This window comes from Poromitra crassiceps (genome assembly GCF_964638095.1).
Source record: "Poromitra crassiceps genome assembly, chromosome: 22".
Classification (NCBI taxonomy): domain Eukaryota; kingdom Metazoa; phylum Chordata; class Actinopteri; order Beryciformes; family Melamphaidae; genus Poromitra; species Poromitra crassiceps.
In genome coordinates, this window is record NC_139647.1 from 20,255,101 (window position 1) to 20,280,100 (window position 25,000).

At 43.5% G+C, this 25,000-nt stretch overlaps 1 protein-coding gene across 1 annotated transcript in view; it reads right to left on the minus strand.

Annotated features, from left to right (window-relative positions):
* piezo1 (piezo type mechanosensitive ion channel component 1 (Er blood group)) overlaps positions 1-25,000 on the minus strand; it is a 110,792-nt gene that overhangs the window by 34,687 nt on the left and 51,105 nt on the right. Inside the window, exons 5-23 of the mRNA XM_083658589.1 lie at positions 21,357-21,603; positions 20,567-20,780; positions 15,712-15,883; positions 15,155-15,265; positions 14,733-14,805; positions 14,116-14,225; positions 13,456-13,535; positions 12,310-12,490; positions 11,038-11,152; positions 9,023-9,207; positions 8,654-8,802; positions 7,591-7,749; positions 7,154-7,260; positions 6,696-6,862; positions 5,328-5,504; positions 4,241-4,366; positions 3,063-3,263; positions 1,903-2,107; positions 136-240 (exon numbers count right to left, since the gene is read on the minus strand). Of these exons, the coding sequence (XP_083514715.1) occupies positions 136-240; positions 1,903-2,107; positions 3,063-3,263; positions 4,241-4,366; positions 5,328-5,504; positions 6,696-6,862; positions 7,154-7,260; positions 7,591-7,749; positions 8,654-8,802; positions 9,023-9,207; positions 11,038-11,152; positions 12,310-12,490; positions 13,456-13,535; positions 14,116-14,225; positions 14,733-14,805; positions 15,155-15,265; positions 15,712-15,883; positions 20,567-20,780; positions 21,357-21,603 (2,884 nt within the window). The remainder of the gene's footprint in view (positions 1-135; positions 241-1,902; positions 2,108-3,062; positions 3,264-4,240; positions 4,367-5,327; positions 5,505-6,695; positions 6,863-7,153; positions 7,261-7,590; positions 7,750-8,653; positions 8,803-9,022; positions 9,208-11,037; positions 11,153-12,309; positions 12,491-13,455; positions 13,536-14,115; positions 14,226-14,732; positions 14,806-15,154; positions 15,266-15,711; positions 15,884-20,566; positions 20,781-21,356; positions 21,604-25,000) is intronic.

Here is a 25,000-nt window from a genome sequence, read left to right on the forward strand (position 1 = left end):
GATACACATAAACAGAGACACACACACATGCACGCACGCACGCACGCACGCACACACACACGCACGCACGCACGCACGCGCACACGCACGCACACACACACACACGCACACACACACACACACACGCACACACACCTATGAGGTTTCTGGAGTTGGGCAGGGTGTAGAAGTCGGGCAAATAGATCCATTTAATGAGAGCCGAGTTCATCAGCACTGGAGTGTTCCATCGCCATGGGTAGTCTAGAGAGAGACACAGAGAGAGAGAGAGAGAGACACAGAGAGAGAGAGACACAGAGAGAGAGAGACAGAGAGACAGAGAGACAGATGGAGAGAGACAGAGAGAGATGGAGAGAGACAGACAGAGGGAGACAGAGAGGGAGAGAGACACAGAGAGAGACAGAGAGAGAGGGAGACAGAGAGAGGGAGAGAGACAAAGAGAGAGAGAGAGAGAGAGAGAGAGAGAGAGAGGGGAGGTAATGGAATAAGTATTGTATCCCCACACAGTTTTACTGCAATGCTCTGCCCATATTATTATGTATCTTTCATTTCAGTCAGTTTGTCTATATATCCAGTAGTGTACTCTACTGCATATAGACAATTGCAGGGTAAAGCTGAATAATAACCCATAACATACATACACACAAAATTGTTGTCATCCAATAAACATGATTGGTTAGCTGCTGGGGCTTCCTTCTTGCTTTGTCGGATGGTGTTTAACCCATTGATACCTGATGCAGCATTTGCGTGTATATCCCTCATTTGTGTGTGTATCCCTTTAAGTCTTTAAGTCTTAAAGGCATACACACACAAATGCTGCATCAGGTATCAATGGGTTAAGCTTCTCTACCTGATGAGTCTCCTTCTTGTCATTTCAGTGTGAGCATTAGGGCTTCACAGCTTGTATCAACTCGCACACCTCATATTGCGTTGAATCGTGAAACCTCAGGTCGCGTATCGAATCATGAAGCCCAAATTGCATTTCGAATCGCATGAACCTTGAATTACACCCCACACTGCAATGACCCATATACCGTGCGGGTGACATCTCCAAACATACTGGCAGATCGTCTACCTTGAAATGAAGCGAATAATAGTACTATTCACTAATGGAGGGTGCAGGTGGTATACAGTACCCATAAACATAGTAGATCATAGTTTTCTACGATTGCTAGATTAGCCTGGGTAAACCCAGCCTCCACGTGACCTCTATGTGCTATCAGTCACGAAACTTACGCTACAGGCATAGCCTGTGATCATGATGTCACGCTGAAGGCTGGGTTTACCCAGGCTATTGCTAGATTACTGTATTTTGATAGATCTCACACAGACATGATCATATTCAGTGTTGGGCAAGTTACTTTCAAAATGTAATATACTACATATTACTAGTTACTTGCATTTGAAAGTAATAAGTTACTTTACAATATTACTGTCTGTGTAGAGTAACTCGTTACTTACTGTATTACACTACTTTTGCATTACTTTCACCAAAACAACAGCAGCAGCAGAATAACATCGCCACCCCAGAACCATCCCGAAAAATAATTTCAACCGCCTTGAAGTCAGTCTAAACAATCCAAAATTCTAAATGTTATTATTTTCCTTTGTTATTGTCATCTATAGTGGTTATTTGCATAAAAACACACAGTTTGATTAGGAAATGATTGTATCTTTTTTAAATATGTGCTTTGATTTAAAAAACATTTTTAACTCAATGTGTAACTTGAGTTACTTGACAAAGTAACTGGTATAATATTACTGAAATCCTATAAGTAATAAGTTATATTACTGAGTTACTGCTAAAGGTAATATATTACATGTAATATGTTACTTTTGTACTGAGTTACCCCCAACACTGATCATATTGAACTATACTTCAGTTCAGTTGATACTAGGACTCACCTATGCAGACAGCCGGTGGTATGCCCACACACAGCACATATTGGTAGATCATGAAGACGGACAGGAAAAGGCAGTATTTTGGCCAGATCTGGGCAATAGCTGCCCGGCGACGCCTCACCATGATGGCGACCAACCAGCAGCCATGGATTATCACCAGGAAGTTCATCCGCTGTCCAATCACATTCACTGTCATCAGGAAGCAGATCTTTTGACAGAGGAGGAATGTTTTGATAAAATTACAAAAACAGATTTTTTTAATAAACGGGTAAGAGATTAAATAATAATAATAACAATAATATTAAAAGCATCATCATCATCATAATTATAATGACCAAAATGGACGAGTGTATCGATGATTCGATGGCCACACAGGTGAATAATCCTGCCTCTGATGCCGTCTGCATTTTTGGGGCCGTTTCTCCATATTTGAATTACTATCAATGTTGCTTTTAGTCCAAACTTGCAAATGGTGTAGATGCTGACATATTTGTAGAAGTTAAGTTAAGTTATCCTTTATTTATCCCCTTGGGGAAATTCATCCTCTGCATTTTACCCATCCTCTACTAGGATCTGAGGGAGGGCCACCGCTCAACCCAGCCAAGTCTCGGCCAAGGTGCTGGAAAAATAACTAGAGTTACAAATATAAAAGGAATTTCCGCACACTTGAATCTGTACAGATTTCACATTTATTATGATAAGCTTTCGGTCGACAAGACCTTCATCAGAGCATCCTCTACTAGGAACCTTCCTAGAACTAGGAGCAGTGGGCAGCCGCAGTGCAGCGCCCGGGGACCAACTCCAGTTCTTTTTGCCAGTACCTTGGTCAGGGGCACTGACAGGAGTCTTAACCCTAACATACATGTCTTTCTTGATGGTGGGAGGAAACCGGAGCACCCGGAGAAAACCCACACGGACACGGGGAGAACATGCAAACTCCACACAGAAAGGACCTGGGATGGAACGGGGTTCGAACCCGGGACCTTCTTGCTGTGAGGCAACAGTGTTAACCACTGAGCCACCGTGCCGTCCACTCTCCAGAAGAGAGTGGTCGTGATCAACTGTGTCTCTCCATCAATAATTGAATTACACTATTACTGAATTATCTCCTAGTAAAAACAACAACGCCCTATTCAGTGATTGAATAGCCTGGTAGCACCTACCTCCAGTCCAAACTTATAGAAGGTGTAGTTGACCAGGTACTTGATGCAGGGTAGAAGGCCTTGGTCTAGAGTGTCCCTGGTGGCGGAATGGAACAGAGTGGGTATGGCGGGAGGAGACCGCTGCAGCTGGCGATAGTGGTGAGCCTGGTGACGATACACCGTCGCCTCAAACACCAACAGCATCAGCACTATTAAATGGTTCTGGAAGGGGAAATGTAGCGGAATAATTGCAGTAAAAGCAGTAGAATAAAGCCTACGCACTACATACAGTACAATGTAATAATACTAAGCACTACATACAGTACAATGTAATACTAAGCACTACATACATTGGGTTTTTACATTCATAACTATATCTTGCATTAACCCAGTGCAGTAGCATCCTTACTGAAGCCGATCATCTGGATCCTTGCATAGAGTTCTATTGCTAACAGGAAACATGCAGTATATTGACTATACCTGGGTTCTATTGCTAACAGGAAACATGCAGTATATTGACTATACCTGGGTTCTATTGCTAACAGGAAACATGCAGTATATTGACTATACCTGGGTTCTATTGCTAACAGGAAACATGCAGTATATTGACTATACCTGGGTTCTATTGCTAACAGGAAACATGCAGTGTATTGACTATACCTGGGTTCTATTGCTAACAGGAAACATGCAGTATATTGACTATACCTGGGTTCTATTGCTAACAGGAAACATGCAGTATATTGACTATACCTGGGTTCTATTGCTAACAGGAAACATGCAGTATATTGACTATACCTGGGTTCTATTGCTAACAGGAAACATGCAGTATATTGACTATACCTGGGTTCTATTGCTAACAGGAAACATGCAGTATATTGACTATACCTGGGTTCTATTGCTAACAGGAAACATGCAGTATATTGACTATACCTGGGTTCTATTGCTAACAGGAAACATGCAGTATATTGACTATACCTGGGTTCTATTGCTAACATAAACATGCAGTGTATTGACTATACCTGGGTTCTATTGCTAACAGGAAACATGCAGTATATTGACTATACCTGGGTTCTATTGCTAACAGGAAACATGCAGTATATTGACTATACCTGGGTTCTATTGCTAACAGGAAACATGCAGTATATTGACTATACCTGGGTTCTATTGCTAACAGGAAACATGCAGTATATTGACTATACCTGGCTGTAACCCAGTGCTGTGGCATCTTTCCTGAAGCCAAACCAGTTAGCCGGATCCACTGGTCCCTTATACAGAGTGGAGTTCATCATCTCTTCTGGTGACAGGTTGGTTGCATTAGCCAGAGGCTGTGAGGAACAGAGGAAATGGGACAGAGAAATGTACTGTATGTACTGTATCTTCAATTTAAAATGTGCAATAAGGACGATTTGTTCTGTCCCATAGCTCAATTATCATAATATATCTGCAGGGGGTTGATTATTATAATGAAATAAAATAAAGTAATAATACTGCTTTGTCAGGTTGACAAAGCAGTATTATTACTTTTTTCCTCAATTTTACTTCATAGTCAAAGAAATATATGTACATTAAACAAAGAACTAACAAAAATAAAATAAAGAAAAAGCACTTCTGTATGTATGTATGTATGCATGTATGTATGTATGTATGTATGTAATATGTATGTACTGTATGTAATATGTAACAATAATATGGAATATGTTAATAATATGTTATATGTCAATATTTGTAACTGAGTAGTGCATCAGGATTTACACTCTGAGGTGAACTGCTCCTTTAAGAGAGACTAAATGGCCCAGCATGGAACAACTTAACAACAGCCTGTTGTCTTGTAAACAACTTTAATTGCAGAAGTTGCAAAAATAAATCCGTAACATCAGAGAGGGGACAATCAGCTGTTAGCAACACCACAGGAGCTAGCCAAACAACGGCCTGGGATGTACTGTGTGTGTGTGTGTGCGTGCGCGTGCATGTGTGTGTTTAACGGCTATTACTAACACTGCAGGAGTTACCAACGCTTCAACACCTCAGCACAAAAGTGTGAAACAATTAACTTAATTACACAGTTATGGCTGTGAGTGTGTGTGTGTGTGTGTGTGTGTGTGTGTGTGTGTGTGTGTGTGTGTGTGTGTGTGTGTGTGTGTGTGTGTGTGTGTGTGTGTGTGTGTGTGTGTGTGTGTGTGTGTGTGTGTGTGCATGGTTGCTACCTCCCCAGCTCTGTGACACAAGTTGGCATAATGACTCACAAAAATATCATATGAGTTTGGGACACAAACGTGCGCGTCTTACCCGGGTACAGTTGCTGGAGTATTCAACAGGGCTGACGACGCTGAGCTGGTACAGCATCTTACAGACGATGATGACACACACCCAGACGGTGGACAGGCAGGACGCCATGGGCCTGAAGCGGCCGTACGGCATCGCCAGAGACCACAGCACCACCAACACCAGATTCATCACCGACGGCTACATGGGCAGAGAGACAGGGGACATTTCAATTCAATTCAATTCATTAATTGAAGAAAGAGTTTCGCAGAGACAGGTCTGAAATGCACTCTTCTTAACAACAAAGATAAAAAATTGACAAAGTGTACATACTGTAGTAGTATATATGATCTGAAATGTTTGGGAACCTCTGGCATAAATGAAACATCATTTTGGGGCATTACTAAAAACAAACGACTGTTAATGCCGTGAGTCTAATTCTAACTGTGTTCACACCAAGGCAGAAAAAAAGCGTCACTAATTATTTGGCAACGTTGAACATTTTTGGGGCCAAAATCATGTCATTCGCACTGCGAAGATTTGTGTCACTCGCCTCATTCACGCCACCCAGGGTGAAATCACATCTACTCACGTGTTTGCATTGACCATGTATGTAACGTGTTTGCATTGACCGTGTACGTCATCTCGTCACGCAAATTCACGACAATTGCCCCGGTGTGAACGCCCAGTAAGAATTAGACCTGGTTGCCTTAGAAATGAATATAATGTTAAAAACATGAATGAATACAGTGCTAACAGCGCCCCAGCCTGCGTCTTCCGTGAGGAAGAAGCCCAACAATCCACGAGAGGCCTTTTAGGAGGGCCATTCAAGCTGCAAGTGGAGTCTGCAGTGCCACCAATTACTGGTACTGCATGGTATCCACCAAGATACCATCACATCGGAGCGAGATGTTTGGATCGGGGGAGTCTGGTGCAGCGCACAGGTCCTAGACCTGGTGAGACGAGGGAGGAACCCGGCCGGGTGGCAACCCACAGAGCCCAGTCCCTCTACGTACCAGAGCCCTCCCCTACCCCCGGTCCCGGCAGAGTAGTTCCGGAGCAGCGGATTGAGTGGCCCTGACCACGTGACCACCTTCGACCCTCCCTAGAGGGCTGACCGTGGGTAGCTACTGGGACGTAAGTTGGGGCTTGGCCAGCCCCGGCTGGGTCACCTGTGCGAGGGTGTATGATGTTGCGAGACCCGAAACATCCTATGACCCCAGGGTACATCACTGAGGATACGTCCCAGTTGCATCCATGCGATGTTTTCTCTTCATAAGCTAACTTTATGCATAGGTGAACCATGTGAGCATTTCATTAGGAGCTTCAAGTCTTTGATGTACAGTAGCAATACGGTGAACCTCTCCACAATACCCTTCCCCTTGCCCTTACCTCTCCGAGGGCGACCCATACGGTGGAGAAGGCAACCATCTTGAGGATGTGGAGCTCCAGCAGCCTCCAGACAAACACCTGGACCTTGGTAAGAATGTCAGAGAACCTTCGGGAAAGAACCAGCAACCTGTCCATCACCAGACCCCATTTGCTGGGCATCAACTCTGCTGAGGAGAGCGGTCGGGGAGAGGAGGGAGGGAGGGAATAAGGGAGAGAAAACAGATTGAAATCAAGAAAAGGAGGAACAGAAGCAGAAGAGAGATTTGGAGGTTCTCGAGTGTGATCACATGATGAGTGTGATCACATGATGAGTGTAATCACATGGAAACGTACAAAGCTCAAGACAAGCAAAAGTCAGTTCAAAAGAAAATCGTTTCATGTCGTTTTACATTAAACAAACTGCAGCTTTTCCCTTAAGCTACAAAATCGAAAATAACAATTTATTTTTTGTCTTTTACCTTCATCCTCGGATTCGTCATCGTCGGTCACTAGGTCTTCCTCTTCAAAGCCCGCCCCCACGCCACCAGCACGGCCAATCCCCTCCGTCTTATGGCTGCTCTTCTTCCTGGGAAGGGGGTTGCAGAGAATTACAAATATTCCTATAGTATTACCACAGGGACTTAACGTGTCTATGGTATTCAATAGTGCGTTTAAAGTGAGTCAGTATCATTCAATACATAAAGACATCATAGCTTCGGCTATATACACGTGTACAGTACATCGGACACTGCTTCTGCAATTGTCAAAGTTTTTCTGTACTCGTCCCTTACAAATAAACCATGAAATAATAATAATATAATAAACTGTATTCATTTTCTATTTCTATATTGTGTATAGATACAGTCACAAGTCAAAATAGTGCATTTGCGTGTGTGTTGTGTTGACGCATTGTTACCGGTGTATAGGTGTCACATGCTCCAGATCAGTGATTCTCATGAAAGGCTTGTGGAAGTAGTGGAGCTGCAGGATACAGGCCAGCAGGAAAAAGCCGGGGATCAGAATACTGGTGAAGAGCTCAGACAGAGCGAACGTCTCCAGACCAATATCTCCCAACCTGGGGAGTTGAGGGGGGTTCAGAGTTACATTGTTATCTGCAATGCCTTCAGAAAGCAATACACCTTCACCCTGTTTGTGGCTAGCGAGATGAGGCTAGCTGCCACAGAGCAGGGAAGTCATAGTAACAACAATGATGGAGGAAAGCAGTCAAGTCTATTGGTGCATTGGAGAGCAAATCGTTGTCAGTGAGGAACATCTCTGAGATAATGGCTTCAGCACACTTAGATGATTAAACTGCATGGGCTGTTTGGAGTCATTTTAGGGTCATTTTTGACCTTTTGAAACTGAAGTTGAGCTGGAGATGAAGCTGGCCACCTTTCTGTGTGCTACATGGACATACCAAAATACAAGAACTCTTGCAACTTCATCTTTAAAACAAGGTGCATTACCTGGAAATAACTAGAAAAGGAAAAAGTTCAGCTACTCTTGGAGCAGTGCTCTTCAAGAAAACTTGAATTGTTGCAATAAAAACCAATGTGTTTCAGCAAGGTCGAGGGTTATGTTGACATACTAACTACACCCTTCACTGGTATTTCAACTGACATGAGGGATTAGTAGATAATGAGTGAATTTTAATTTTGTAGTGAACTATTTGTTTAAGGTACATCAAATCCCTACATTCCTCTTTGAAACAGCGAGAAGGTGCCAAGCTCCATTAAAAAATACATTAAAAAAAGTAAAAGCCGGTAGGAGCTTCGAGTTAGTACAGATGTTGACAACAAGCTTTAGAAAAGAGGTAGAAACAGCAGGACTGGCTGCTGTGTGGATACTAACTGGGTTATCATTATATCATTTACGTCTTGAAGGAAATGTACACATAGCGCATGGTAGTTTCAGGAATGGTTTTATAGGGTCTGAAATATGTTAGTGCAGGTTTAAGCAAGCTTCATGTTTGAACGTACTGTTCTTCAGTGAAACCAGTGAAGTTCCTCCAATAGCCAGGGAAGTCTTCAAACTGGTAGGTGTAGACGGAGATCAACACCAACATGGTGTAAGCCACAACCAGCCACCAGAAGACCTTCAGCAGTCTCCTCCAGAGAGAGTAGTACACCTAGGTCAGGGTATATAAAGAAGTTACTTAGAAGAGCATCATGTGAGATTTATGACTGCGATCAGCACCAACCTGCCTCAGGAAATAGTTAAGCAAATTCTTCTTTCCAGACTAGGGGGTTGCATGACTCCAGATTTTTTTCAAATTGACCTTTCTACCAATAACGTTGTGTCGAGAGAAAAAAAGCATTTCTTAATGTGTTAAATGATTTTTAAAATACCTGATAGAGACAGAGGCAGAGCAGGAACAGCAGCATGTAGACTATCTTGTATCCGACGAGCTTGCCAGCAAAGGAGACCATGATGAACATGCCTCCACAGACGTAGATCCAGTACTTGGCGTAAGTGCTCATCACCATGCCTCCCAGAACCTTTAGCACCGATTCTTCATTACCAGCATTCTCTCCTAAAGAGAGAGAGAGGGAGCAGGGATGCAGAAACATACAGTAGAGAGAGAGAGAGAGAGAGAGAGAGAGCAGGGATGCAGAAACGCAGAAACACACAGTAGAGAGAGAGATAGAGAGAGAGAGAGAGAGAGAGAGAGAGCAGGGATGCAGAAACACACAGTAGAGAGAGAGAGAGAGAGAGAGAGAGAGATAGAGAGAGAGAGAGAGAGCAGGGATGCAGAAACACACAGTAGAGAGAGAGAGAGAGAGAGAGAGGGGGGGGGGAGCAGGGATGCAGAAACATACAGTAGAGAGAGAGAGAGAGAGAGAGAGAGAGAGAGAGAGAGAGAGAGAGCAGGGATGCAGAAACATACAGTAGAGAGAGAGAGAGAGAGAGAGAGAGAGAGCAGGGATGCAGAAACATACAGTAGAGAGAGAGATAGAGAGAGAGCAGGGATGCAGAAACACACAGTAGAGAGAGAGAGAGAGAGAGAGAGAGAGAGAGGGAGCAGGGATGCAGAAACATACAGTAGAGAGAGAGAGAGAGAGAGAGAGAGAGGGAGCAGGGATGCAGAAACATACAGTAGAGAGAGAGAGAGAGAGAGAGGGAGCAGGGATGCAGAAACACACAGTAGAGAGAGAGAGAGAGAGAGAGAGAGGGAGCAGGGATGCAGAAACATACAGTAGAGAGAGAGAGAGAGAGAGAGGGAGCAGGGATGCAGAAACATACAGTAGAGAGAGAGAGAGAGACAGAGAGAGAGCAGGGACGCAGAAACACAGTAGAGAGAGAGAGAGAGATAGAGAGAGAGAGAGAGAGAGAGAGAGAGCAGGGATGCAGAAACACACAGTAGAGAGAGAGAGAGAGAGAAAGAGAGAGAGATAAAGAGAGAGAGAGAGCGAGAGAGAGAGAGCAGGGATGCAGAAACGCAGAAACACACAGTAGAGAGAGAGAGAGAGAGAGAGCAGGGATGCAGAAACGCAGAAACACACAGTAGAGAGAGAGAGAGAGAGAGAGAGAGAGAGAGAGCAGGGATGCAGAAACACACAGTAGAGAGAGAGAGAGAGAGAGAGAGAGAGAGAGAGAGAGAGCAGGGATGCAGAAACATACAGTAGAGAGAAAGAAAATGTCAAATGAAGAAGTTGCCAAGAAAATTCATGACAAGAAAGACTCTGCCATTCAGGCTTTATTCCAACCGAAGACTACACCGGCTGGTTTTAGCATATCTTAAAGCGTTTTGTAAACATTTTTCCCAGGGTGGAGAGATTTCTTTTTAGAAGTTTTTCTATGGATTGGGTCCAATGACTAGGACTTCTGTTCTATCATCATTTAACTTGAGAACATCAATTTTATACCATTTAGAGTTAGACCATATTTACACCATATTTATATAATTTACACCAGTGGTTCTCAAACTTTTTCCACATCAAGGAACTGACCCAAATCAGACCACGGACCCCTTTTGATATGATTTTGTCCCGGGTTTTTTTGATGTTTTATTAAAGAAGGTGTATTAAAACCCATGACCTAAATAGTCATACGAATGATTCCCCTTTTTGCTGGTAACCCCCTCAAGGACCCCTGATCTGATACACACAAGGTTACTTTGAAAATGCAATCTTTTATACGTTACCGGTTAATATGATGAAAATGTTTTCAATGTCATTACATCAACATTTTGAGAAAAAGTGTAAGTGTGTACATCCTGTGTGAGTGTGTGTGCGTGTGTGTGTGTGTGTGTGTGTGTGTGTGTGTGTGTGAGAGAGAGAGAGAGAGAGAGAGAGGGGGTGAGAGTGAGAGAAAACAAAAGAGAGAGAGAGAGAGAGAGAGAGAGAGAGAGAGAGAGAGAGACCTCGAGTCTGACCTGTAGTGACTTCCTGTAGTGGAGTGGCCATTTTCCTTATCCTGCTGAAGTTTTCCTTCACTGACTGACGCAGCAGCAGCCAGAAGGTCAGAGTGAACAGCAGCTGGACGGCAGGATGAAAGAGACAGAAAAACAAAGAGCACAAAAGGGGCGAGAGGATTCACTTCCAGTCCGTTTCTGAACTGCTGCCAGCAGTCGGCCGTTCAGTTCTATAACTGACCTTTCCTAAGTCAACTTTCCCCTTTCCTGTTATACTCACCATAAGGACACGTCTGTTCAAAGCTAACATTACTAAGTCATATTAATGTCACACATTGGTATCACAATTCACGGACACATTACATTGTAGTCACATCTTAAGTTAGCGAAGGTCAGCAAAATGCTAGCTAACGTATAGCTACATCAAGAGCAGTTAACCTAATGTCAAATCACCAACTACCTACTTACTGTATGTCTGTGGTAACGTTAAAAGGGATTTGGAAAATGACAGATAGGTTGGTTTGTGACATATTTCTAAGAGGACATGGATTATTGTTAGCCATAAATAAAGAGGACGTTGGTGATCTGACTAGATGGTACCACTGGATGCCTTAGGTCGCCTAGTTTCATATGCTAGCAGTATCTTCACGCTAGCTTTAAAAATTAGCCTGCTACAGTCTCTGAAAAACAGTCATGTCGGGCCGCGGATGTCGGCGCCGTCAGGAGGGGTGGCACCTGGGCCTGGGGTGGCCAATCAGATTTCCACCCCATAGAGACACTGCATGAAATAGGCCACGCCCATCACGGGGGAAAATCTCCGTTCATTTTCACACACCAGCGTCATTTTCCTTGAATTAAACATAGCTAAAAGCTGTTGTGTGGTGGGCTGCACAGACAACAAATGTAAAAAAAAATCGGCAGTTAAAAGTGTTTTTGTACTCATGAGCAAAACAAGGAAGCCATTGAGAATTGGCGAGAAGAAAAATGTGGATCTAGCTGTCAATGAAGCAAGTTGGAGTGTTCATCTTCCGTATATACGATCTTTTTGTGCAACACGCAACCATGCACGCGACATAGGAGAACGCCAGGATTGGAGGGGGGGGGGTTTCTGTTTTCCCCCGTCTTGGGCGTGGTTTCTGAATGATGACGCGCTCTGCAGTGTCTCTATAGAAACGCCGCTGCCTACAATACAGATAGTCAAGAAGTTCGGAACAAAATCACATGAATACAATGACCCAATCCCCCCATGGTGGTGATCAATGAAGTTGAATCCTTTCATACCAAAGCTCCCAGTCTGAGGCAGGGATACCGGGCTCTGTCCAGTCCCAGCTGTCTGAGGCTCATGGTTCCTACGGTGGTGGGTAGCTCAGGCTGGAGCTCCATGGCCCAGACGTACTGCAGACAGCACAGAGCCAGGCCATAGAGCAGGATGAACGGCGAGCACAGCGTGGCCGCAAGGCGTCTGGGAACAAGACGCAAAGCACAGTTAACTCATACTGAATGGAGCTGAATGTGCATTCCTTCACACAAGTCATTGTCAACACACTAACCCTATATGTTGAAACTTTAGTTGGTTCGCCACTAAAGTTTGTCATTAAAGATGAAATAAATTCAGTAAATGAACCAAAACATTTCACATTTAAAGTCAATCAGGTTTGCCTTCAGATTCCTGAACTGCCCCATTGCAACCAAAGCATCAATCATGAGGGTTATGGTGCGTTCCTTTATCGCAAAAGAACTGGGATGTGGAGGCTAAATGACGTCACATCCGTTTTGTTAGCGTTCCATTTGCAGAAAAGTTGAGCTGGGAAGTTCACTGTTCACTGGTCAGATCCACTCGCTAGCCAGGCTAGCCATTGTTAGCAATAACAGTTGATAACAAGGCATTTCGTGGCATTTTGCGCATACAAACACTGCAGCCTCGTGTCCACACAGATAGAAGTAGGCCGTGCTGTGTGTACAGCTGATTTAATGAGACACAAACAAGACAGAAGTGCTAAATAGCATTTATACGATTATAACTACTGTTGTTGCGCGGAGCAGCCATCTTGGATTTTTGAGGTCGGGACTGCTGAGGCTCCTACGAGTTTGGAATGGGAAATACCAGCTCTAGTGACGTCACCGTCCCAGCTCATGACCTTTGAACCGGTAAGATTACCAGTTCCCAGTTATAAAGGAATGCACGATTAGCTGCAATTCATTCCAGGTCTATGGAGCAGAACATGTACCTGTGGAAGCAGTCTCTCCAAGTCAGTGCTAACCGGAGGAAAGTCATTCGATCACATGCCGTATTGGTCAAAAAGTCTGTACTTGTAAGGCTCTAAGTGCAGTCCTCAATGTGGTCAATAGGATTAGCCAAAGAGGATGAAATAAATGTTGGGAATATAATAAAGAAGAAGAGAATGTGGGATTATGGTTTAGTAGTACCTGGCACGCAGCATCCATATGAGGCAAGCCCAAAGCAGCAGCACAAAAGTCAGCCAGCTGTGGTACGTTATGCTCCAAACCTGGACAACAGGGAAATGACACACAAGAAACAGGAAGCGTATCTATCACAATAAAATCAGTGGACAAATAGCTGTCAGTCAGTTTCATGGAGAGAGAAAGGAATCTTTTCTACACTGAGGTCCAGATTCACTAAAGGTTTAAGCAGAGACTGCAAACGAACTGTGTACAATGAGTGAGAAGCTGCCTAATAGTGCTGGTCAAAAAGGACAAAAAGTCTTGTTGCGCCTGTCATGAATATTACATCTAAATCTCACTATTTTGCCCATATAATATTTATTCAGCAACAGATTGATGAATCATTAAACGTCAAGATTATGTAATTTACAAGAACAACACAATTAGACAATGACATAGACAATGACATAGACACATTTTCATCATAGTTTCACTGTTATCAATACAGATTGGCATGGAATTCTGGACAAAATCATATGTAACAATATTCTCAGATTTGGGTCCAAGAGACAAAATCATGTGGCTCTAATGTGGACTAAATTAAGGGTCAGTGATCTAATAGTTATTAATACAATTCTACATCATTAAATACATGTATAAAATTATAGTTATTATAGTAGTTACCATCATGGCTATGAGAGCACAGACATAGCTCTGTTGCATGACCACCTTGCCCAGCAGGAAGAAAGGATTTTCACTCTGTTGGCCACTGGGGTCGCCACTGACCTCTGCAACTAAAAACAACGATAATGTCAGCATGAAGAACACAAGCAACCATCTTTTCCAATCAGTCATTTTCCCAAAGTGAACTGAATGATCTTGAAGGGACAGTGGTGAATACACACTACTTATATAAAATGCTTATAAAAATAGTTTTACTTGTTCCAACCAAACGGTTCAGATATATTTAGAAACAGGAGAGACCACATAACATTTCACAAAACGTAAAAAAGGGTTAGGGTTAAAAGAAATGATTTGATTTAAAGAAAATATTTTTTCTATAAAATATTGTTTTTTAAAGTTTTGGTCTGAGTGAAATGTTCTGTGGTCTCTCCCGATTCTAAATATAGCTGAACTGTTTGGTTTGACCAAGTAAAACTATTTTTTATAAGCATTTTACAAAATGTCTATGGGAAAATAAATGGCGGATGAAAATCTCTGGTACAGTGCTGAAGCAGGAAGTGACGTTCACTTTGCCTCTCTATATCAATGATGTCTGGCGCAAGTAGGGCATTTATTACCAAGATCTGGTTGACTCGCCCCAGCCATGGTCCCTCCTGTGCTGCTGTCCGTTCCCATAGACAGTAGCATGAGCTAGAACACACAGACACACACACACACACACACACACACACACACACACACACACACACACACACACACACACACACACACACACACACCTTGGGTTACAGAAATACTAACAATATTATGATGATGATGATGACGATGATGATGATTATTACTAGTATTTTTTTTTTTTTATTATCTTGGGTTTCAATGCTTTTCAACCCAACCCAATCAAATTCACTGAATTTTGGGGCATTTTTGGCAGGAAGATTGTCAAAATATGGTCGCCACAGAATACCACATTGGTATCAGCCTGCAAAAACCCATATCGGTCGAACCCCACTATATACAGAAGTTGAATATGAGTATTAACCTGTGTGTCGTCCTCACAGTTGTCTCTCTGTGGATTCCACGATTTTAACTCCAATTTCTCCCCTCCTGACTCCTCCCTCTTCTTCAGTTGTTGCTGGTCCTCCTCAACCTGCTGAACATCAACATCACTGTCTGCAAAAATCTCATACAGGACATCCCAACAGAAATGTTTTCACACAGTGAGAAAGATGCTGTTTGCAGGATCATGATAGATTTAGGGGGGGGGATCCTAGCTATGGCGGATATCTGTAATGGTGTAATGGTGAATAAATCAGCCCCCTCTTCCCCACAGATGATTCAAGCTGTTTCATAACTTCTCCTCCTTGCAGGAAGCAACATGCCACTTGGCTGAATGTGCCGTAACACCATAACTCAGAATCAAAGACGATTGTTCCCAAATGAAGCCAACAGTTCTTTACCGTTTAAACAGATTAAACAGAGGACATCCTCTACTTTGAACCAGAAAGAATGGGAGCTAATATGCCAACATAATGTGTAGTTTACTGATGAGTAGAAGTATTTCACTACTATTCAGAGCTGGTGTGAAGCAACAGATACCTGGTCAGATGTGCCTTGACGACCTGTCTTGAGAACGGTCGCTATGGTAATGTAGAGAAAGAACAGTATGCCTGGGTTCACGTAAACCGGCCAATCATGATCGTAGTTAAGGATGAGGTCATAGGGGGCGGAGCAGTTCCCTGGTTTGATGATGTCCTTCAGACCAAAGAGTCTAGAGAGAGAGAGAGAGAGAGAGAGAGAGAGAGAGAGAGAAGAGAGAGAGAGAGAAAGAAAGAGAGAGAGAGAGAGAGAGAGAGAGAGAGAAAGAGAAAGAGAGAGAGAGAGAGAAAGAGAGAGAGAGAGAGAGAAAGAGAGAGAGAGAGAGAAAGAGAGAGAGAGAAGGGATTAATGAGTAATAATCAGTAAGCATTATGTCATATTACATGCATGGTCATACGTCATTATTATGTATGCATGCTCATTCTTTATGAGAGCCTTATAATACATTATAGATTAATATGCTAGTTGTGAAAAGTGTTATTATTGTATATTTGTTCCAAATATTTTAATCGAAAGATACTTCCAGAATGAAGTTAAACCTATAAGCAAGAGTTTTACGTACAAATCCACATAATACCAGAAGAAGTAAATATATTAGTTTGTTCATTTCACAATAAAGGTGACTCATTTTGAAATTCTATTACACTGATAAGGAACTTGGAGTATGGAAAAGCCTGCGGGACACAATGTAACAAGATAGTGACAGGTTTGACAGGCCAAATTAACATCCATATGTGAGATCATCTAGAAATGGACTTTATGGCCACAGGTCAACTGAGGTAAGAGCTGAGTTTAAACTGCGAGATGAAGGACTGTACCAACTGATGAGGTAGTAAAGGTCGCATAATGCATCAGCTGGCTTAAATGTAATAAAATGTTCCTCTAAATGAGCAGAAAATGTAATAAAACCTGCTCATGTAATAAATTGTCAGATAATCTAACATCTTCATACTGATATTGTAACACTTAAATAGTTGCAACTTGCATCCCTCATAATGACATACTGGTACATTCCAGTTAATGTGAAAATGTATTCTAATATCAGGATAAATATCAGTATATCAGTATATATCAGTATATATATATATATATATATATATATGTGTGTGTATGTGTGTATATATATATATATATATATATTATTATTATTTTTATTTTATTTTTACTGTAGGTTCTTTGCTGTGTGTGTGTGTGTGTGTGTGTGTGTGTGTGTGTGTGTGTGTGTGTGTGTGTGTGTGTGTGTGTGTGTGTGTGTGTGTGTGTGTGCGAGTGTTTGTGTGTGTGCGAGTGTTTGTGTGTGGATGTTGCTGATTATATTATATTTTTAATCTTGTTGGCCAGTGGTGCCTGTTCTTTGTCTAGATACTGTAAGTCACTTTATGCAGGAATTTTTGCACTTTAGTGTTATTGACATTATTATTGCTGCACCTTTTTCTTAGTGCTTGATAGTACTTTTTGTGTGCCTTGCTGCATGTTTCGATGTCCTCATGTTTTTTCCTGTTTTTGTCCTGACATGTTGAATGTAGCTGCATTACGTGACACATGAATTTCCTGCAAAGGATCAATAAAGTATCTATCTATCTATAAAACAAATATATGAAAATATTATAAATGTTTGATTTTCGGTATAGAATCTCATCACATAAACGTACACTGACACACATTCACCGTAAATGTCAGTTTTCAGGATATGGGCGGTAAAAATCCCAAAGCTACAAACTCATCCAGCTGCATCTGATCTTGGAGTGTAGTTTATATGGTTTTCATGGTGGTCAAGTGCAGAATAACTCCCATGTTCAAACAAGAGCCCTTTTCCCACATGCGCTTTGTACCGAAAAATGACCGGAACGTGGTGTAATGCCTGCATGTGGGAAAGGCGCCGTGCCGGTATAAGCGCGACCCCGTTGTCCCCGACATTTCACCAGTTTCGAGCCAGTCAGAAGAGCGGTATGCTCTTAAGGGGACGCAAGTGGAAACGGGTCCAGTCATTTTCCGCGACAGCGGTCCTTCAATCATGGGCGAAGTGTAGCCTACACACGTTGCTTAATGTTCCAGCGGCCATAATCTAATCATTCGCGCACATTAAAGCAAACTGGCGAAATGATCTTGTGATAGCCTAATAAGAGCAGTATGTCAGCTTGCTGATTTCCGAAGGCAACCCCGGACACATCAAACGAAGCCAGTCTGTAAAAAGTGTTTCAACGCGACGCAGGTGAACGGATAAACATCGAACCAGCAACTATTTCTCTCAGACACGGATCCCAACTTCTTCAAAGTGCATCATCTAATCATTCGCGCACATCAAAGCAAACTACTTCCACATTTCGCTTCTGCATTTGCTTTCTCTACATACATAGGCTACAAGCGTTGGGCAGCTTGCCTTGCAAGCCTCTGCCATTCTCGCTTTGTCTGTCCTGTGTCAGGCTGCTGCGAAGTATGGAGGACTGAGTGAAGTTTTGCCGACCCCCCAAATAAGCTCCCCCCTCCCCCCTCCCCCCGTCCCCCAACATACCGGCTATTTGACGACTAGATTCCCATATGCGCGCGCTAAGGTGTGAAGGGAAATTCAGGGAAATGTCCGATATTGACTTACAGGTAATTTTCCGGTACGCATGTGGGAAAAGGGCTTAAGAGGAATATTGCCTCAAAACAGCTCCTTAAAGACCCCCTAAAGTCATGTTTCAAGATGTAATACTCTACTTTAAATAACAAGTTGTGTCTGATGGTTTTTCCCCACATTCTTTTTAATATATTGTTAAAATCCTTAAAATGACATCCCCTCCTTCTGCCTCATTAACAAATCCAAAGCAACCAATCAGGGTTGTCTAGAACCTAACTAGCCAATCGCAGCATACAACACGGGCTTTCAACACATTCTCACTCGTGACAAAGTGACGACAAGGGTTCCTGACAGATCTGCAGTCTATGACGAGTTGGGAGTGAGAATGCGTTGGGCCTTTAACTGCTGAATACCGGACAGGGATTGGCTCCAGGATTCGTGATGTCACGAATCTTGCTTGTTAGAAAACGGCCTTTTCAGTGAGCTCAGAGAAGTTTCCAGTTTCCGCATGACGACTGTGAACACAGCTTTATTGTGAAATGAAGGAAATACAACACACGTATGCAGTAGCACAGTGTCCTGACAGCTAGGTATCCTCCTTAAGGAAAGCCTCCGCTTGGTCGATTGATTGACAGCTGGTTAGGCGATACTGATACTCAGAACTGGCAAGAAAACTGGCGATGATTCATGAGAGAGTGTCACAGTGGAATGCTGCAGTACTGCTTACACGTCTCTCTCTGCACCTGGCCAATAATTCCACACATACTGTATATCTCCACACATCACCCTTCAGACAGCTGACTCCTTTTCTCTCTAAAGCCCAATTTATGCTTCGTCTGCCGACACTTTTGAAACGGTCGCCGACAGAAATGAGGACTTGAGTCGACACTTTCAAGTGTCGGCGAGCAGCGTCTGCTACCTGGTGAAATGTCTAGTGTCGCTGACTACGTCACGATGTGTTGTGCAAGTCTGATTGGCTATATAGACGGCCGCACGCGCTTGACTTCCTTGTTTTGGTTTTCACTCGATTGGAATGAATGAACGTGTCACCGCTATTTTTTATCAGCCTGTCCTTGATGTGTGACTTCGTGGAAATCACAAAGAACATCGTGACCAATTTCCCAGAGCGAGAGGAGGTGAGTTGTGTGGTTGTGTGTCGTTTATATGCGGCTGCAGCCAAGTACGTTACATCTTGCCTCCGAGGTGGTTTCACTGTGCGTTCCATTCCCTCTCTTCTCTTGGCTGTCTGCTTATAGCGTTCGAGTGTCACGTGACCGTTGAACCGAGGCGAACATTCACTGAAGTATAAATGCAACACCATGAGCGACACTTTCTTTTTCGTCTGCGACCATGTGCTGAGCGACACTTTCTAATAAGTATAAATTAATCTTAACGCACACATGAAATCTCCCTTCCTCTCTTCCTCTCTCCAGTCCTGCCATAACTTGACCCATTTATTCCCTGGTTTTCTTTATTCCGTTTATTTCCGAAATTGGGTATGTGCCTGTTCATACTGTATGATTCGGTTGATGATAACGATAATGATACTCTGCATCAATACACTGCATCTGAAACTGTCTGCGGTTTGTTGTGCTTGTCAGGCTGATGCTTTTATTTGCTACGGAGACAAGGGGGGGACGAATCAAGTTAGAACCTGAATTTGGTATCAGTTATGAGGGTCTAATGTGCAGATAATATGTCATAGGGATTCAACGGGGCGAAGGTCGGAAACCTTATGAGCTTCTTGGGAACAAAGTTGCATGTATGTAGGCATCTGAACAAATCACACCCAGGTGTTGAAGTAAGCGGTCCAGGTCAGTGTAGCACAGGTCGGTGTGTGCGTGTGTGTGTGTGTGTGTGTGTGTGTGTGTGTGTGTGTGTGTTTCACCGGCCTTTCGGGAAATCCAACTTGAGGCACAGACAGCTCAAAAATCTACTCCCGGTTTTACAGCGGATCAGGAAATCCAACTTGATTCAACAGTGATTATTTACATGATGCTCTCTAACATCAAGCCCTGGACTGGATGTGCGGATGTGTGTTTCACCCTACAGTCTATCGCTCTCTTGCTTCTTTGTCGAGCCGGGGGAGGAGCCGGGGGAGGAGCCCAGGTGAACATGTTCATGCTCTCGGTGCACTGCTCAAATCCCGTGCGCACATCTCGACTCACAAACATCTCGCCTCGGACGGACACGCACGTCAAGTGGAAAAAACATTCTGCTATATTCCATTAAGGTGACCCATTTGTAAAATTCACAGATATTCCTGTGTATACTGTATGTACTACACAGTCTTACCTAGCCCACAGGCTGTGGGGCGGGAACACGGCCTGGGCCAGGAGACTCTGGTACAGGTACAGACAGACCATGTGACCGGCGGTGAAGAAGCCCACCATCACACACAGTGCATTGAAGCCCAGGTGGCTGATGGGTAGGTGACACGCCCACCACGTGCACACGCCCATGAAGAGCAGGAAGTAAATGGCGGAGAAGGCCGAGGGCAGCGTGATGCCTGTGGTGGGCACAAAGGGCAAAGGTCACACACAACAGACAGCAGGGGTCAACAGGAGTCAGCAGGGGTCAACAGGAGTCAGCAGGGGTCAACAGGAGTCGAGGGAAACCGTATTTCTTGGATTTCTGTGCTTGAGTGTCATCTCACATCTTCTGATATGTGTTGCTATGATATTCAAGATGGCAGCCTGATATTCAGACTGAATTGTCAACTCGCACACTAATTTCCATCCCTCTTGTCTTATAACTGGGCAGTAACTTGTAACTCTTCACTTGTAACTGGGCAGTAACTTGTAACTGGGCACTTGTAACTCTTCACTTGTAACTGGGCAGTAACTTGTAACTGGGCACTTGTAACTCTTCACTTGTAACTGGGCAGTAACTTGTAACTGCGCACTTGTAACTGTTCACTTCTAACTGTTCACTTCTAACTGGGCAGTAACTTGTAACTGTTCACTTGTAACTGCTCACTTGTAACTGGGCAGTAACTTACTAGAAGAAGAAAAAAAGTCTGATGTGAAAAAGGTGAATGAAGAATGCCTTCTGGAGTATTATAAATACAGAGCATCATTCCTACCAGCCAAAGCCAGCAGGCTGATGGCCAAGATCCTCCCCAGGTCTCGCAGAAGTTTCCGGACTTTGGCTTTCAGGCGCTCGGCCAGCTGCTTAGCTCTGGTTACCGTGGAAACCTCCTCATCGGGGTCACCGGGTGACGATCTCTCCTCTTCATCCTCCTCCTCTGACTCCTCCTCCTCTTCTTCTTGTTCTTCTTCTTGTTCTTCTTCTTCTTCATCCTCTTCTGCATCTGTTGGCTCATCTTCTAGCTGAGGTGAGACACGGGCATAGAGAAGGGCAAAAGGGGACATTAAAGTCCATGTTTGATTGGGGGGGGGGGGGGAGGGGGACGACATAGAAAAAAAGTTATAAATTATTATTAATATAAACATATGCATGATTTCCTTTTGTTTCAATGGTCAACTTCATTAATTAACCGATGGATTGATTAATTGACTGTTTGTTCTTCCGTAGTTTGCTTGCTTGTTGGAGTGACTGACCAACTGACAAACAAGACATCACCATCATCAGAGAATAGGTTGAGGCCACGTCTCGTCATAGACGCTGGTTTAGCTGGCTCAGCCAGGCTGGGGGCGTGGTCAGGGTGGGGTAAAAACCCCCGTCCTATCCATTCAGCAAAGTTAGAATTTAGCTGATAGCCCAGCCCAGGCAGACACGATCACAGGGATTTAACCACCGCAGTAAACGCACATCTGAGCAGACGTCTTGTGTTCTGCTCTAGAACCCCCAAACCTGTAGTTTAGAGCCGCAGCACCGTCTTTTGGTGAGTCAGCCCATGACATATATGGGCGGTTTTACCCCAGTCGCGCGCCAGCCGTTTAACATTTTGTGGGCGTTCCCAGACATGCGGACTGTCTCTATAGAATAAGCATTATCTAGTGTTATAGTAGGAGGGAGAAGCCCTTTGGTTTTCTGTAACATATTTTCTCATGTTTCTTTTGTATGAGCTTATAGGTAAGAGCTGTGTCTTTTGTATGAGCTTATAGGTATGAGCTGTGTCTTTTCTTTAATCCATCCTTTTCTTTTGTTAGGTAAGTTTTTAAGGTTGGGGATTAGTTTGTTTTGTGTGTTGTGTTGGGGCCATGCTCTGCTCTGAAAATAAACCTGCTACTTGTGAACTTTTGATGGTGGTTTGGCTGATCATCCTTGAGAGGTGTGGGCAGAGTGGGGGCACTTTTGTGTTGCGGTCCGGTTCCCGTAGGCCGGTTCGTAACACATAGTATGCAGACTCTATTTTTCACACATACTTCTGTTCAGCACTTAGTATTCATCGCATTTGGATGTATGTGCTTTTGTAAATGTTTTGTTTGTTTGTTTGACTGAAGTGAAACATGATCGGACCTCCAACATACTGCAGCCACATATATACATCTTGTTTATGAGAGGAGGCAGTGAGCCAGTGGTGAAATGCTATATGGGATAAAGATAGACATCCAGTATACAGTATAGTGTTACCCTGCTAGCCGGGCGCTTCTCGCTCATACTGAGCATTAGCACCCGCGGGGACCCACGTAGCATTTCCCATCAGAACCAGCGCGCCACTCTCGCGTCCAGGTCTTAAAAGAATCCTTACCTGAGCCAGAAACTTGAAGTGAAGACGCTATCCGATGCTTAACATCGTCTTTTTCTAAATAACAGATGTTGCCGCTTCCAACTTGTTGCATAAAATCCACTTTTAGGTCTTTGATATCAAAAAAGTCCTTGATGCAATACCATTCAGGAAGTGTGGGGGGCAGTATGGACAGCGACGCACTGTGTTTTTACACTACTGCACCTGCGCTAATGCTCAGTATGAGCGAGAAGCGCCCGGCTAGCAGGGTAAAGTCTACTGGTGAAAATGTCTGATATACAGACATACGAGCCAGCAAGTGGGTCAGTCATGATGTGCCAATAACAGGTGGCAGTGGCCTGACACATGTCATTAATGAAACCAAACGGAAATATCACGCTGACAGAATGCAGCCTGACAGGGCCTTTTTCACAGCATCCATTTAGTGTCAAGTAAACACAGGCGCAACCAAAACATTAATGAGGGCCCTAGCACTGGAACACCTAAATGGACTGGAAGTTGGAAACCCTCATTCATGTTTTGGTTGCACCTGTGCTTACCCTGCCTTTTAGACACAAAATGGCTGTTGTGAAAAAGGTCAATTGGCGTGTCTGCGGGTGGGAAGCAGAGTGGGGTATGAGTCCCGCCGGTTGCTGCTCGAGCGCTGGCGACTGTACATGTATTAGGAGGAAGCATGTGCTAGTCTACAGCTCTCCTCAGATCGGCAGAGGGGGTGGAGCAACGACTGGGACAGCAGGGGGAATTGGCCAATTACAATTCGGGAGAAAATGGGGGGTGGGGAGGGGGTACCAAAAAAAAGGAAAGAAGTCTGATATATTTATCTGTCAATTTATCGCATCTGCGAGGGGGAAAAAGTGACTGTAGCTTTCTTTAGTAGGTATAGCGAGTGATGCAGGAGCCCTCCACTTTGTCCTGATCACCCTGTCAGGTGTACATTATTACCCTGTCAGGTGTACATTATTATCCTGTCAGGTGTACATTATTACCCTGTCAGGTGTACATTATTATCCTGTCAGGTGTACATTATTACCCTGTCAGGTGTACATTATTACCCTGTCAGGTGTACATTATTATCCTGTCAGGTGTACATTATTACCCTGTCAGGTGTACATTATTACCCTGTCAGGTGTACATTATTATCCTGTCAGGTGTACATTATTACCCTGTCAGGTGTACATTATTATCCTGTCAGGTGTACATTATTACCCTGTCAGGTGTACATTATTACCCTGTCAGGTGTACATTATTATCCTGTCAGGTGTACATTATTATCCTGTCAGGTGTACATTATTATCCTGTCAGGTGTACATTATTACCCTGTCAGGTGTACATTATTATCCTGTCAGGTGTACATTATTATCCTGTCAGGTGTACATTATTACCCTGTCAGGTGTACATTATTATCCTGTCAGGTGTACATTATTATCCTGTCAGGTGTACATTATTACCCTGTCAGGTGTACATTATTACCCTGTCAGGTGTACATTATTATCCTGTCAGGTGTACATTATTACCCTGTCAGGTGTACATTATTACCCTGTCAGGTGTACATTATTATCCTGTCAGGTGTACATTATTACCCTGTCAGGTGTACATTATTACCCTGTCAGGTGTACATTATTATCCTGTCAGGTGTACATTATTACCCTGTCAGGTGTACATTATTACCCTGTCAGGTGTACATTATTATCCTGTCAGGTGTACATTATTACCCTGTCAGGTGTACATTATTATCCTGTCAGGTGTACATTATTACCCTGTCAGGTGTACATTATTACCCTGTCAGGTGTACATTATTATCCTGTCAGGTGTACATTATTACCCTGTCAGGTGTACATTATTACCCTGTCAGGTGTACATTATTATCCTGTCAGGTGTACATTATTACCCTGTCAGGTGTACATCATTACCCTGTCAGGTGTACATTATTACCCTGTCAGGTGTACATTATTATCCTGTCAGGTGTACATTATTACCCTGTCAGGTGTACATTATTACCCTGTCAGGTGTACATTATTATCCTGTCAGGTGTACATTATTACCCTGTCAGGTGTACATTATTACCCTGTCAGGTG